This window comes from Pongo abelii, chromosome 20 (assembly GCF_028885655.2).
Source record: "Pongo abelii isolate AG06213 chromosome 20, NHGRI_mPonAbe1-v2.0_pri, whole genome shotgun sequence".
NCBI classification, from domain to species: domain Eukaryota; kingdom Metazoa; phylum Chordata; class Mammalia; order Primates; family Hominidae; genus Pongo; species Pongo abelii.
Genome location: NC_072005.2, coordinates 53268483 through 53283722, shown reverse-complemented (window position 1 = coordinate 53283722; position 15240 = coordinate 53268483). Strand labels below are relative to the sequence as shown.

Sequence of the window (15240 nt, the reverse complement as noted above, 5' to 3'; positions counted from 1 at the left end):
CCTGGGAACTGAAAATGTGAAAAGTCGGAATGCAGAGATGCAGATACACATAATGACAATGCTCTAAAGGGAAAGGCCACAAATTCCTAATGCCTCTGGGATTGCCCAGTGGCCCTGGTCTTTATTACTCCTCTCAGATAACAGTAGTTATTCAGTGCTTCTTGCACTTCACTTAACAATCCTTTTGGTTCAAACTAACTCATAACAATTGAAAACAAAACAAAACTTAACCAAGCTGCCTAATCTGTAGCAGCAGATGCAAAAGGTGGTACCTGCCTTACCCACTCCACTGGCATTAGGCTTATAAAGAAAAAATACACCCGACAATGCCTTCAGGGAATCAGGAATCTTTCAGGTGAGGCACCCACAGTGTCTGCCAGGGAGTGGCATCCACTATCCACTGGAATGAACACCAGAAAACAGGTAACTTACATACCTCCTCTCCTCCACTTCCTCAGCTCAAGAATACCTCTGCCTAGAATGCCTGAGCCACTCTTCTCCACCATCCTTCACATACAGTTCTGGGCTTAAGGATTTCAATCAACAATCTAGTTAAGACTAATAACAAGGCCAGGTGCGGTGGCTCACACCTATAATCCCAGCACTTTGGGAGGCCAAGGTGGGTAGACCACCTGAGGTCAGGAGTTCGAGACCAGCCTGGCCAACATGGTGAAACCCCCGTCTCCACTAAAAATATAAAAATTAGCCGGACATCGTGGCACATGCCTGTGATCCCAGCTACTTGGGAGGCTGAGACAGGAGAATCGCTTGAACCCAGGAGGCTGAGGTTGCAGTGAGCCGAGATCACGATCAAACCACTGCACTCCAGCCTGGGCAATAGAGCAAGATGCCGTCTCAACAACAACAACAACAAAAAAAGACTTGGCTCATGCCTGTAATCCCAGCACTTTGAGAGGCCGAGGCGAGCGGATCACAAGGTCAGGAGTTCGAGACCAGCCTGGCCAATATGGTGAAACTCAGTCTCTACTAAAAATACAAAAATTAGCAGGGCACGGTGGCTCACGCCTGTAATCCCAGCACTTTGGGAGGCCGAGGCGGGCGGATCACGAGGTCAGGAGATCGAGACCATCCTGGCTAACACGGTGAAACCCCGTCTCTACTAAAAATACAAAAAAAAATTGGCCAGGCGTGGTGGCAGGTGCCTGTAGTTCCATCTACTCAGGAGGCTGAGGCAGGAGAATCGCTTGAACCTGGGAGGCAGAGGCTGCAGTGAGCTGAGATCACACCACTGCACTCCCGCCTGGGTGACAGAGAAAGACTCTGTCTCAAAAAAAAAAAAAAGGGTGAATTCTCCACATAGCCCATCAACCATTAAATTTGTTGTTAGGAGCCATTTAGCATAGTAGGAAACTGCAATAACCTCAATAACCTCAATACAATAAGAGACTGGTAAAATAGATTATGGCTAGACAAGAAGAGGAAAAATGACACAGACATTTAAAATCACGCGCTCCAGGCCAGACGTGGTGGCTCATGCCTGTAATCCCAGCACTTTGGGAGGCCAAGGCGGGCAGATCACGAGGTCAGCAGATCGAGACCATCCTAGCTAACATAGTGAAACCCCGTCTCTACTAAAAATACAAAAAATTAGCCGAGCGTGGTGGCGGGCGCCTGTAGTCCCAGCTACTCGGGAGGCTGAGGCAGGAGAATGGCGTGAACCCAGGAGGCAGAGCTTGCAGTGAGCCGAGATCGTGCCACTGCACTCCAGCCTGGGCAACAGACCAAGACTCCGTCTCAAAAAAATAAAAATAAAATAAAATCATGCGCTCCAAAGCAGATTTGGGGAATGCTTATTGAGTGAAAAAAGCAAAAGACAAAACCATATACATATACACATATACAAGCCAGGCGCAATGGCTTACGCCTGTAATCCCAAAACTTTGGGAGGCCGATGTGGGCGGATCACCTGAGGTCAGGAGTTCGAGACCAGCCTGGCGAACAAGGTGAAATGCCCTCTCTACTAAAAATACAAAACTTAGCCAGGTGTGGTAGCACAAGCCTGTAATCCCAGCTACTCGGGAGGCTGAGGCCAGAGGATCACTTGAACCTGGGAGGCAGAGATCACGCCACTGCGCTCCAGCCTGGGCGATAAAGCAAGACTCTGTCTCTAAATAAATAAATGGCCTAGTACTTACATATACTCTATGCGCATCCTCCCACATACTTTGTTTATTTATTTATTTATTTTTGAGAGAGTCTTGCTCTGTCGCCCAGGCTGGAGTGCAATGGTGCGATCTTGGCTCACTGCAACCTCTGCCTCCCAAGTTCAAGTGATTCTCCTGCCTCAGCCTCCTGAATAGCTGGGATTACAGGTGTGCGCCACCATGCCCAGCTAATTTTGTATTTCTATTAGAGATGGGGTTTCACCACATTGGCCAGGCTGGTCTCCAACTCCTGACCTCAAGTAATCCACCCACCTCGGCCTCCCAAAGTGCTGGGATTTCAGGCGTGAGGCACTGCGCCCGGCCTCCCATATACTTTAAATCATCTCTAGATTACTTATAATACCTAATGTAATTGCTACGTAAACAGTTGTTATATTGTACTGCTTAGGGAATAATGACAAGGAAAAAAGTCTGTACATGTTTGGTACACATAGACGCAATGTTTTTTCCCAAATATTTTATTATTAATAGGATTTCAATTTTCTCTTTTTTTTTTTGGATATACTCCAAGCACACTAAATATTTTTGATCCACAGTTGGTTGAATCCATGAATGTGAAGCCCATTAATAAGGAGAGCTAACCATATATATTATCTGTATTAAATAGTGCCCCAATTTTGTTGTATATACATAGAAAAATACTGAAAGGAAGGTTATAGTTATTATTTGGTAGTAGGATTAACATTTCATTAACTTGTTCTGCATTTTCCACATTTGGAATTATGAACTTATTTTACTTAAAAAAAAATTTTTTTTGAGACAGTGTGTTGCTCTGTCACCCAGGATGTAGTACAGTGGCTCAATCTCAGCTCACTGCTGCCTCCACTTCCCAGGCTCAAGCAATCCTCCCGCCTCAGCTTCCCCAGTAGCTGAGACCACTGGCACGTGCTACAACGCCCAGCTAATTTTTGTATTTTTGGTAGAGAAGGGGTTTTCGCCATATTGCCCAGGCTGGTCTCAAACTCCTGGGCTCAAGTGATCTGCCCACTTTGGCTTCCCAAAGTGCTGGGATTACAGGCATGAGCCACTGCACCCAGCCTTATTTTACTTCTTAAATCAGGCCTAACAGTAAGAGGTAATATAATTCTGCATATAAAGATGAATATAATCCCCAGGTCCTACCCAATCAAAATTCCTGGGGTAGGGGGTGGGGGGTGGGGTAGAGAGACCAAGAATCTTTAAAAAGCTTTAACAAAGTATTCTAACAAATGACAACCATAATCAAAACATATTTTTCACACTCAGCAGAATGGAAAAAAAACGCCTGAAGTTACCAAATGTTACTGATACATAATGTTGGTTCTAGAATATAAATTGATAAAACCACTTGAGAGTAACCACGGGGTCTGGAAAAGCTGAAAATGCCCTTAATTTTACTCCCAGGTATATACCCAAGAGAAATTAACACAATTGCCCAAGGAGATCATCTATACACATACAAACAAAATGCTTATGCAGCACAATTTGTAACAAATTATGAGCATACCCAAATGCTCATAAATAGAAAAATTGATATATAAATAGTAATGTGTTTACGCAACAAAGACTCTAGCAAAAAACAAAAATAAAAACAAAACAAAAACCAAAAAGAAATGCCCTGCAGGGCTGTCCAACAGAGAACTAGCTGTGATGATGGAACAGAATGTAATCTGTGCTATGCAATACAAATGCCAATGGCCACATGTGCTTACTGGCCACTTGAAATGTGACCAGTAAGACTGAGGAACTAAATCTTTTATTTTATTTGATTTTAATTAATTTAAACAGCCAGCTGTGGCTAGTGGCTACCAAAATGGACAGCAAAGCCCTAGAACAACATATAAACAGATGGCCTCACAAACGTGTTGCTGCTCCTTAAAAGCAGGTGGCAGCATGCATACCATATAAAACCAATTTTTAAGAAGCTAAAAAGCATGCAAAGCAATTCTATGTATTGCTTGGAAATACATACATAAGTAGTAAGAAGAAATGCATAGGAATGAGAAACCCAACTGAGGAAGGTGGTAACTTCCGTTGGAGGGACAGCCAGAGGGCTTCACCATACCAGTAATGTTTGATGCTTCAAATTGAGTGGTAGGTCTATGATGGTGAGCTAAATCATTCTTAATTTATGCCTAAAATATTGTATAATAAGTTCCATGTCATTGTTTAGATTTATAAACACGTGATAAAACAGGAAGCCAAGCAGGGCTGTATCTGCCCCTTCCAGGTGTCTTTTTTAATCCACACAAATGTACCAGCAGCTCTGGGGTTACTTACCTGGTGAGGGCACAGGGAGAGGAAGTAGAAGATAAACAGCACACAGATTGGTACAAAAGTACTAAAAATATTTGTGTTTTTAAGGTGGATAGTGTTTGTTTTGTTCCATTATCTGCATTGATGCTGTATATCTTCTTTTGTGCATTAAATGTCACAATAAAAAAAAAATAGGCTGGGTATGGTGGCTCATGCCTATGATCTCAGCACTTTGGGAGGCCAAGGCAAGCGGATCACTTGAGGCCAGGAGTTTGAGATCAGCCTGGGCAACACAGCAAGAGATCTCAAAAAAAAAACACCCGAAAAAATTAGCAGAGCATGGTGGCACAAGCCTGTGATTCCAGCTACCTTGGAGACTGAGGTGGATGAGAGGATCCCTTTAGCCCAGGAGTTCAAGGTTGCAGTAAGCTGTGTTCGCGCCACTGCACTCCAGCCTGGGCTACAGAGTTACATCCTATCTCAAATATAAATAATATATAAAATTAAATATATATACATAGAGATAAGCTAACATTAGCATCCCCTACCCCAACTAACTCTCCTACCTGGAAAACTTGCTAGCAGCATTCCACCTAACTCTGCAAATTTACCCCCGTCATTGCCCTATTTCCACTCCTTTGAACCAAGTAGTTCTGATATTAATAATTAGCAGGATTGGCCAGGAGTGGTGGCTCACGCCTGTAATCCCAGCACTTTGGGAGGCTGAGACGGGTGGATCACGAGGTCAGGAGATTGAGACCATCTTGGTCAACATGGTGAAACCCCGTCTCTACTAAAAATACAAAAATTAGGCTGAGCGCAGTGGCTCACGCCTGTAATCCCAGCACTTTGGGAGGCCGAGGCAGGCGGATCATGAGGTCAGGAGATCGAGACCATCCTGGCTAACACGGTGAAACCCCATCGCTACTAGAAATACAAAAAAATTAGTTGGGCATGGTGGCGGGCGTCTGTAGTCCCAGCTACTCGGGAGGCTGAGGCAGGAGAACGGCTTGAACCCAGGAGGTGGAGCTTGCAGCGAGCCGAGATCGCACCACTGCACTCCAGCCTGGGCGACAGAGCGAGAGTCCATCTCAAAAAAAAAAAAAATTAGCTGGGCATGGTGGTGCGCACCTGTAGTCCTAGCTACTCGGAAGGCTGACGCAGGAGAATCGCTTAAACCCGGGAGGTGGAGGTTGCAGTGAGCCGAGATCGCACCATTGCACTCCAGCTTGGGCGATAGAGCAAGACTCTGTCTCAAAAAAAAAAAAAAAAGTGCAGGATTTTGAACCTCTCTGGCCTGAGGGTTCCAGTCCAGGCAACTGAATGACTTACTTCTAAATATTTCTGGGCAAGTCTATTGTCTTCTTTGGTATTCTGTTCTCTCAGCTTAGTTCAAATAACCTAAACCGTGAGAATTAATATACTAGAAGGTTAATTCATTTCATCAGTAACAAAGGTTACTTCAATTATTCTTTTTTAAAATGGAAATAATCAGGCTGGAAGCTGTGGCTCACGCCTATAATCCCAGTACTTTGGGAGGCCAAAGTGGGCGGATCACTTGAGGCCAGGAGTTCGAGACCAGCCTGGCCAGTATGGAGAAATACCATCTCTACTAAAAATACAAAAACTAGTCGAGTGTGGTGGCACACACTTGCAGTCCCAGCTACTCCAGAGGCTGAGGCAGGAGAACTGCTTGAACCCAGGAGGCAGAGGCTGCAGTGAGCTGAGATTGTGCCGCCGCACTCCAGCCTGGGTGACAGAGCAAGACTCCATCTCAAAAATAATAATAATTTTTAAAAATTAAAAATTAGCCAGGTGTAGTGGATGTCTGTAATTCCAGCTACTTGGGAGGCTGCAGTGAGCAGTGTTTGAACCACTGCACTTCAGCCTGGGTGACAGAGTAGTGAGACCCTGCTTCAAAGAAAAAAAAAAAGGAAGAAAATAATCTCCTCTAGGGTTATTGGATTATGCTGCAGTTAACAGCCACCAGTACACTGAACAAATATTCCCTGGATATGACTGTGCTAGACACTGGACTAGGAGTCTAGCATTGAACAAGACTGCCTTCCCCCTATGGAGCTTAAAATGGAAGGGGGGAGACAGAGACAAGCAACCTAAGGGCCACCAGCAGTGAAAACCAAGGTACCACATGAAAGAAAAAGAACTCGACTGTTTCTTTAATGACAGGTGTGAGAGAGGATGAGATGGTTGTCAACAAATTGCTCAGAAAGAGGGAGTCAAAAGAATGAATCACTCCTCAACTGTGGAATTTCTCAACTAATTCATGAAAAGAGTATTAATAGTACTCCAAATTAGTCACCTATTTCAGGAGCAGAGGTAAAATTAAATCTGTGTTTCTAGTACAGTCAGGAACAAACCCTACTTTGTCTTTAATTTTTAAAGAGCTATTAGAGAGTAACCACTGTCAGGCATCTCATCATCTCTGGCAGCACCTAACACAGATAACTCACAATAAAGAAACATGAACATGGGAGCATGACAGTGGCCTTTTATCCTAAAGGTTTTCCAGAATGATCCCGATGTTCACATATTTTATCCCACCATCCTCCTAATATGTCACGTTACCCTAGCAACTTCAGGGGTATCCCTCTTTGTAAATCATAGGGTAAGCCTATGCCCTTACCCACTGTCTATGCTCTCGCCCCTTCTTCCACAGCTGTGTGGCCTTGGTCAGGTCACTTAATTTCTCGTAGCTTCTTTATCAGCTATAGATGGGGACAACAAGACTGGATGTGATTCCCTGCACTCAACACTGTGCCTTGCACACAGTAGGCATTCTGCAACTCATAGAAAGAGCTGGCTGTGGCAGTGAGGGCAGCCAGATCAACTCTGCCCCTATGTCAGTCTTTTGGTTTATCCTACTTCCTCGGACGGAGCACTGCTCTGGGCTCTGGTGCCTGGAAAGCTTGTCCCTCACATGCCAACACAAACAACTCTTCCTCTGGGAAACCTTTTTGGGCACTTCCTCACCACCACCTCATTGCTGTCTCCTCTGTCTTCTGCATGTCAGTGTCCGCGTGAGGCTTGTGCCTGAGACCTGATTGTGACGAAATCCGTCTCAAATCTTCTCCTGGGCACCAAAGGAAGCAAACAAACTACTGAGCACCTATTTCTGGGCTAGGCATTTTCCTAAGGCCTTATTTATCAGAATGGCACAGGTGCTAGAAAGGCCCACCAGCTTCCTAGAGGGTGTGAAAACCACAGGCTGTTTTTCCTTTTTGTTTTTTAACGTTACTAATTTAGGAGCACAAAGTGTACCTTGAAGCAAAAGTGGCTTTACAACCTTTGGTTAAACCTAGGGAAAGGGGGGAGGGGAAGGGAACCCTAACCAGAAAACCTTTCACAGGAAACAGGAAGTAGCTGCTTCCCCAGCCCCACCTTGCACTCTCTGAGCACAACCCAACTAGTTATTCTGTACAATTAGGCAAAAGGGCAGCATCCGAATCAAGGAATCTTTGGTGTTGGAAGAGCACCTTGAAATCACAGGGCCATCTGTGCCAAAACGGAAGGAGGCATGTTATTGCAAGGTGACAAAGCCATGGCCAAAACCCAGTCCAGCCCAGTCGGTCCGCAGGGCCCTTGGTGAGGCTGCACAAAGGCAAGGTTTGGAATCCCAGGGATTGTCAGCAGGAATGCACTGAATGCCTCCTAACCTTAAAGGCTTGGGGTTGGAATCTGAGCCTGCATTGTTCAAGTGTAACAGCTGACTAACAATGTCAGCTGGGGAATATTTTGATACCTTCCAGCTCAGCTCCACGTAGGAAGAGGCTGCACAAAAACCTCTGTGCCTGTAGGGCCCTCCAGAATGGTAGGCAAAGGCCTGGGCTGCCTACATTCTCCTCATAGCGAGATAAAGTGGTTCCCAAAAGAGGTTTCCAGATCCACCCCAGTGGGCACCATCAGAACTGACTCCAGGGAAACTTCCAGCTGTGAATGGCTAACAAAGCTAGGCACTCTCTCCATTTGAATGTGAAAGACCTGCCTCAATCAGAGAAGGCCCTTAAGCCATAAAACCCTTCACACCAAGGCCAAGTGTCACACTTGTAAGAGGGTGTGATTTATAAACTGACAGCACCCACAAAGCAGCTTTTGTACTCCTCCGTTTGTTAACAATTTATCTCCCCCCACCAAATTCACGGAGCTATTCAGATAAATCTTGACTGGGCCTCAAAAAGAAAGAAAGGCAGAAAGAAAGGGACCCAAGTTTTGGCCAAAACACCAAGGTTCACTCTGGATAATTATGGTTCTGTGAATAGACACTAAAATTAGGGCTTAATTCCTCTGTATCACACTTACAGCACCAAACTACTCCAACACAAACACAAAAAGAGAAAGAAAATCTCCAACGCCGCCTTGCTGGAGAGTCTGAGAGTTCCACTTTTGTGGTTTTCTGCAGTCTCTTTTGTGGTTTCTGAACTCTTTAGAATCCCCTTGTTAGCGTAATTTAACTCAACATTCTGACCAGCTGTTTTTCTTTCTCAACATTTAAATCTACAAAGCAACGAGTAAATATGGGCTTGGTCATGTCTTTCCTCTCAGTTCAATGAAACCAATTCTGGCCCCTTCATCTTGCTTTCCCATCACATGGTTCCCATCTCAGATTCCAGCACTAGCTACAGAAACCATCGTCTTCTGATCCCTTCTCCACTCCTTTCTATAAATGTAATTATTGCACCTGATCCAAATGGAGGCTGGGCCCCTAATATAAACTACATTAACAAATATGAATCTGGTAACACCAGTCAACATTGAAGGATTTTTCTTATTAAAGGTTATTTGGCAAAAGGAAAAAAACAGGCAAAGAAAATTTTTTTTTGAGACACAGTCTCGTTCTGTCACTAGGCTGGAGTGCAGTGTCGCCGTCTCGGCTCACTGAAACATCCGCCTCCCGGGTTCAAGCTATTCTCCTGCCTCAGCCTCCCAAGTAGCTGGGACTACAGGCACACACCACCTTGCCCAGCTAATTTTTGTATTGTTAGTAGAGAAAATACAAAAAATTTTTTGTTTTGCTTTTTTTTTTTTTTAAACAGGATCTTGCTAGGTCGCCCAGGTTGGGGTGCAGTGGTGTGACCATGGCTCACTGCAGCCTCCACCTCCCAGGCTCAAGCAATCCTCCCAGCTCAGCCTATGAGTAGCTGGGCCTACAGGTGCTCACCATCACGCCAGACAAATTTTTACATTTTTTTTTGTAGACACGGGGTCTTGCTACTGTAACCCAGGGCTAGTGTTTTGCCGCTTTAAAAAAAAAAGTTTTCTGGTCGGGCATGGTGGCTCATGCCTGTAATCCCAGCACTTTGTGGGGCTGAGGCAGGCGGATCACAAGGTCAAGAGATAAATACCATCCTCAACATGGTGGAACCCCATCTCTATTAAAAATACAAAAATTAGCTGGGTGTGGTGGCGCACACCTGTACTCCCAGCTACTCGGGAGGCTGAGGCAGGAAAATCTCTTGAACCTGGGACGTGGAGGTTGCAGTGAGCCGAGATTGTGCCACTCCAGCCTGGACACAGCAAAACTCCATCTCAAAAAAAAAAAAGAAAAAAGGTTTGGAGCCGGGCACAGTGGCTCACGCCTGTAATCCCAGCACTTTGGGAGGCCGAGGCGGGTGGATCACCTGAGGTCAGGAGTTCGAGACCAGCCTGGCCAACATGGCGAAACCCCGTCTCTATTAAAAATACAAAAAAAAATTAGCCAGGGGTGCTACTTGGGAGGATGAGGCAGGAGAATTGCTTGAACCCAGGAGGTGGAGGCTGTAGTGAGCCGAGATCATGCCATTAAACTCCAGCCTGAGCGACAAGAAAAAATTCCGTCTCACAAAAAAAAAAAAAAAAAAAAGTTTGGGACAGAGCCTACAAAAGTTTGCATTTCTCATTGTCTTGAAAAATCCCATCTGGAATCACTGGGCCCACATTCCCTCACAGCAACAGCTGGCTGACACTAAGCTGTGGCAGCCTCCCTTTAGATGGGACAAGCACCCACCCCACCCCTTCAAGAAGTGCTTGCTCTTATCTTTTTCTATCGTCATTGCCTGACCCTTCCAAGCCCCCAGGGTTTCTGACCTCTGCCCTCACATTACACATACCTTTTTGACCATCGTTGTCTCAGAAGAATCAAGTTTTGCTCTCTTGGTGTCGGGCCCATCTTCTACTCCTTGGCTAACTTTGGCAACTTTAGTTTTCTCCCTAGAGGGCGACAAGGGGAGAGAATGTAATTTTACCCTAGGAATCACGTTATGGGAATAAAAAAAAAGCCTCTCCAGGTCACAGATCGGGATCGTGGTTAAGGGCAAAAGCTTTGGAGTCAGATCTCAGTTCAAATTGAGCTCTGCCATTGATAACATGATGAGTCTGGTACACTGTCGGGCACTCAGGAAATTATTGTGGGAAAAACAGAGCAGCATAAGTTGCTCAGCACACTGCCGGGCACACAGCTGCTCTCAATAAATCAAAGTGATTACTTTGTAAACACTCTACTTGAATCATGAAATAAATAGCCAAACTTGGCCGGGTGCAGTGGCTCACACCTGTAATCCCAGCACTGTGGGAGGCCAAGGTGGGCGGATCACCCGAGGTCAAGGGTTCGAGGCCATCCTGGCCAACATGGCAAAACCCGTTTCTACTAAAAATACAAAAAACTAGCCGGGCGTGGAGGCGGGCGCCTGTAATCCCAGCTACTCGGGAGGCTGAGGCAGGAGAATTGGTTGAACCCAGGAGGAGGAGGTTGCAATGAGCTGAGATCATGTCACTGTACTCCAGTCTGGGCAACTGAGTGAAAGTATGTCTCAGAAAAAAAAAAAATAGCCAAACTTAATTCTGCCCCTCTGCTGTGGGCAGCTTATGTTAAAATAATCTGGATTGCTTTCCACTACTATAACTTCTTTATAATATGCCCAAAGAAGCCAGGCGTGGTGGCTCATGTTTGTAATCCTAGCACTTTGTGAAGCTGAGGTGGGTGGATCACCTGAGGTCAGGAGTTCAAGACCAGCGTAGCCAACATAGTGAAACCCCGTCTCTGCTAAAAATACAAAAATTTGCCGGGCATGGTGGCGAGTGCCTGCAGTCCCAGCTACTCAGGAGGCTGAAGCAGGAGAATCACTTGAATCCAGGAGGTGGAGGTTGCAGTGAGCCAAGATCGTGCCATGGCACTCCAGCCTGGGTGACAAAAGCAAAACTCCGTCTCAAAAATAATAATAATAGCTGGGCGCGGTGGCTCACGCCTGTGTAATCCCAGCACTTTGGGAGGCCGAGGTGGGTGGATCACCTGAGGTCTGAAGTTCAAGACCAGCCTGATCAACATGGAGAAACCCTGTCTCTACTAAAAATACAAAATTAGCCAGGCGTGGTGAGGCATGCCTGTAATCTCAGCTACTCCGGAGGCTGAGGCAGGAGAATGGCTTGAACCCAGGAGGTGGAGGTTGCTCTGAACTGAGATGGCGCCATTGCACTCCAGCCTGGGCAACAACAGCAAAACTCCGTCTCAAAAAATAAAATAATAATAATAATAATAATAATATGCCCAAAGAACTAGATTATCCTAAAGCCATAAAACACTAGAGTTAGGAGATGTCTGGAACATGACTGTCCTTCCCCTATCTTGATTTTACAGGCAAAAAACTTGGAGACCAGAGAAATTTCAGTGACTTGCCTGAGAGGCTGAACAAGAGAAGAGTTCTCAGTCTCTTGGTAGGAAGCTCCTATCTCACAGAACCTGTCTTTCCTTCTCAATTAGCAAGCTGGAGGGTTTTGGAGGGGGTGGTCAGAAACTGCAGCCAAAATACGTAACTCATATAGTTTTACAATAACGTATCATCTCCCATCTTTCACCTAGAGACTACAAAGTCAAAACACGGCAAGTCCTGTCATGTAAGAATTATCAAGTTCTGCAGCCTCAATGTTCAAAATGAGAGGATGAGGTCTGTTTGTTCTACCAGAGGAGTCTCTCTGGATATTGGACACCTTTTCCAAGGTAGACTTTGGCTGAATATGCCTCCAGAATCACCCAACTATTTTGTACTCGTTTTACTATCTCTCAACTTGAAAACATGTCAGCAGACCAGGCGCAGTGGCTCATGCCTATAATCCCAGCACTTTGGGAGGCCGAGGTGGACAGATCACCTGAGGTCAGGAGTTCGAGACCAGCCTGACCCACACGGAGAAACCCCATCTCTACTAAAAACACAAAATTAGCAGGACTTGGTGGCGCATGCCTATAATCCCAGCTACTTGGGAAGGCTGAGGTAGGAGAATCACTTGAACTTGGGAGGTGGAGGTTGCGGTGAGCCGAGATCACGCCATTGTACTCCAGCCTGGGCAACAAAAGCGAAACTATGTCTCGAAGAAAAAAAGAAAACATGTAAGCCCAAGCTGGGGAACAAATGTTTACAATCAGAGCAAGCCTTCCCTATGCAGAAGATGTGACTTTACCACCTGAAGCCCAGACTGATAAAACAAATACCCATGTGGTATACTTTCATTGCCGTAAAACTTTGCTTTAGGATTTAGATTTAGTCCATCATTTTGGAGAGCAAAGGCATACCTCCTAAAATTCTGAACCCACAATATATTGTATTTGGTAAGTTGTTAATGACTTGGTTTCAGAATGTTGTAAGTATTATAATCAAATTCTTTCTTAGATGGTTGTTTTCTACCAGTAAATAAGACTAAATTTTGAAAATGTTAGGTTATCAGCTAGGTGCAATGGCTCATGCCTGTAATCCCAGAACTTTGGGAAGCCAAGGTGGGAGGATCACTTGAGCCCAGGAGTTCAAGACCAGCTTGAACAACATAGCATAGATCCTGTCTCTACACATAAATAAATACATAATTTTTTTAAAAAGTATAAAAAGGAGAAAATGTTGCGTTCTCCCCTCCTCTCCCAACACTTACTCTACAAACTCATGCTCTCCTAGATTGGCAAAGGTGTATCCATGGTAGCCAAAAACATCTCCTGTAAAGAACTTGATGCTATTTTTGTGACAGATCTGGTCAACTTTAACTATGACATCCCTGGAGCAGCAAGTCAGACACACCTGCAGAAAGAAAGAAATTGGCTGGGTGTGAATTTTGCAAACTGTGAATCACTGCCCTGATGTCTAAATAAATCTTAATGAACAGTCTCTCTGGGCATGTTTAAAGCACGTTTCAAACTGGTACAACAGGTTCTTTGGGTCCTATGGCTAGAAGACAAAAGAAAAGTTGCAGGTTTCAATGTGTAGAAAATGTAAGTTATGAGACCGTCATGTTCTGCAGCCAAAATAAAATGTGTTTAGCTAAAAAGTAAAAGCCATTCAACAAATGTTTTCTGTAATCCATGAACATATACACATTTCATAGTTTTCTTAAAAAGAAAATAACTTAGGAAGTTGTTTCTATACTGTTAAATCTATTAAAATCCAAATAAGCTACAGGGAGAAGCAAAACCAGTTTTTTAAATTGACCCAAAGGTCATGTTTAAATACAAGGGCTTTTCCCCCCCCCTCCTTTTGATTGATATGTTAAGATAAAGAAGATAAACAAGTCCTGTTGAGATCATTTTTCCACAGATTGCAGTGTGAAACTTTATCTGAATTTAAGGACAAAAGAAAAGGTTACAGACCAAGTGACCTTCCATTCAGGCTTAAGACAATGAACTGGTGATTCACTCAGTGGAATTATCAGTGTTGCTCTGGGGCCTCCAGGTTGTATTCCAGTAAATTGAGGTATTGGAAATGGCTAAGTTCTACTGCACAAAATACCATCTTTTGGGGAGAAGCTTTGTGATCATGGTCAAAAGACAACTTCCAAATTGCACATGCTTTCTCCTGAACAAAAGGACATTTTCACTTGATAGACCCTCTTTGCTGTTGTCTAGCAGCCTGAATACCGAAATAACACTCACAGAGAAATGTGTTCCTTTGGTGTTTCAAAGGATGCAGCCACCCAAGGAAAAATCCCATCTAAAAAGTAAGAAATCCACAGGTGAACATGCAACCAATTGATCATATGGAACCCTGCAGAGTCAAAAGTAACTATAAAACCTGCAAGGACCAGCCAAACACGGCCCGCAAGGCAGTCAACATGGCCCCACGCACATGCATTACACAATCAACTGGCCTCACACTTCAGTTTTAACAAAGCCGCCAATTCTACAAGTTCAAGGGACACCTGGCATAAAATAAATGTGGTTACTACAGATAAGAAAATGAAGACTTATGTCCAAATGGAAAGTGTCCCAATACCTAAAGTTAAAAAATAGAAGGGACTAGCAAAAAAGAAAACAGGATAAATGCACAGATGATCCATCCTTCCAAGCCCATATTTGAACAGATGCACATATGAAAGAGAAAAGTGCAAAAACGGGAGGCTGAGGCAGAAAACTACTTAAACCAGGGAGGCAGAGGTTGCAGTGAGCCAAGATCATGCCACTGCACTCCAGCCTGGGCGACCGAGTAAGACTCCATCTCAAAAAAAAAAAAAAAAAAAAAAAGAAAGAAAGAAAGAAAGAAAAGTGTAAAAAACAGGCTGGGTGCAGTGGCTCGCGCCTGTAATCACACCACTTTGGGAGGCCGAGGCAGGTGGATTACCTGAGGTCAGGAGTTCAAGACCAGCCTGACCAACATGGTGAAACCCCATCTCTACTAAAAACACAAAAAATTAGCCGAGCATGGTGGTGAGCGCCTGTAATCGTACCTACTTGGGAGGCTGAGGCAGGAGAATCACTTGAACCCAGGAGGCAGAGGCTGCCATAAGCCAAGATCGCACAATTGCACTCCAGCCTGGGCGACAAGAGCAAAACTCCATCTCAAATAAAAAAAGGTGT

At 44.7% G+C, this 15240-nt stretch overlaps 1 protein-coding gene across 3 annotated transcripts in view; it reads right to left on the bottom strand.

The window, feature by feature from the left end:
* Positions 1 to 15240, bottom strand: part of SAE1 (SUMO1 activating enzyme subunit 1) — an 80754-nt gene that overhangs the window by 45406 nt on the left and 20108 nt on the right. For all 3 annotated transcript variants that reach the window (XM_054538452.2, XM_054538453.2, NM_001133483.1), the window contains 2 exon segments: positions 13329 to 13471; positions 10526 to 10625 (listed from right to left, as the gene is read on the bottom strand). In XM_054538452.2, the coding sequence (XP_054394427.1) occupies positions 10526 to 10625; positions 13329 to 13471 (243 nt within the window).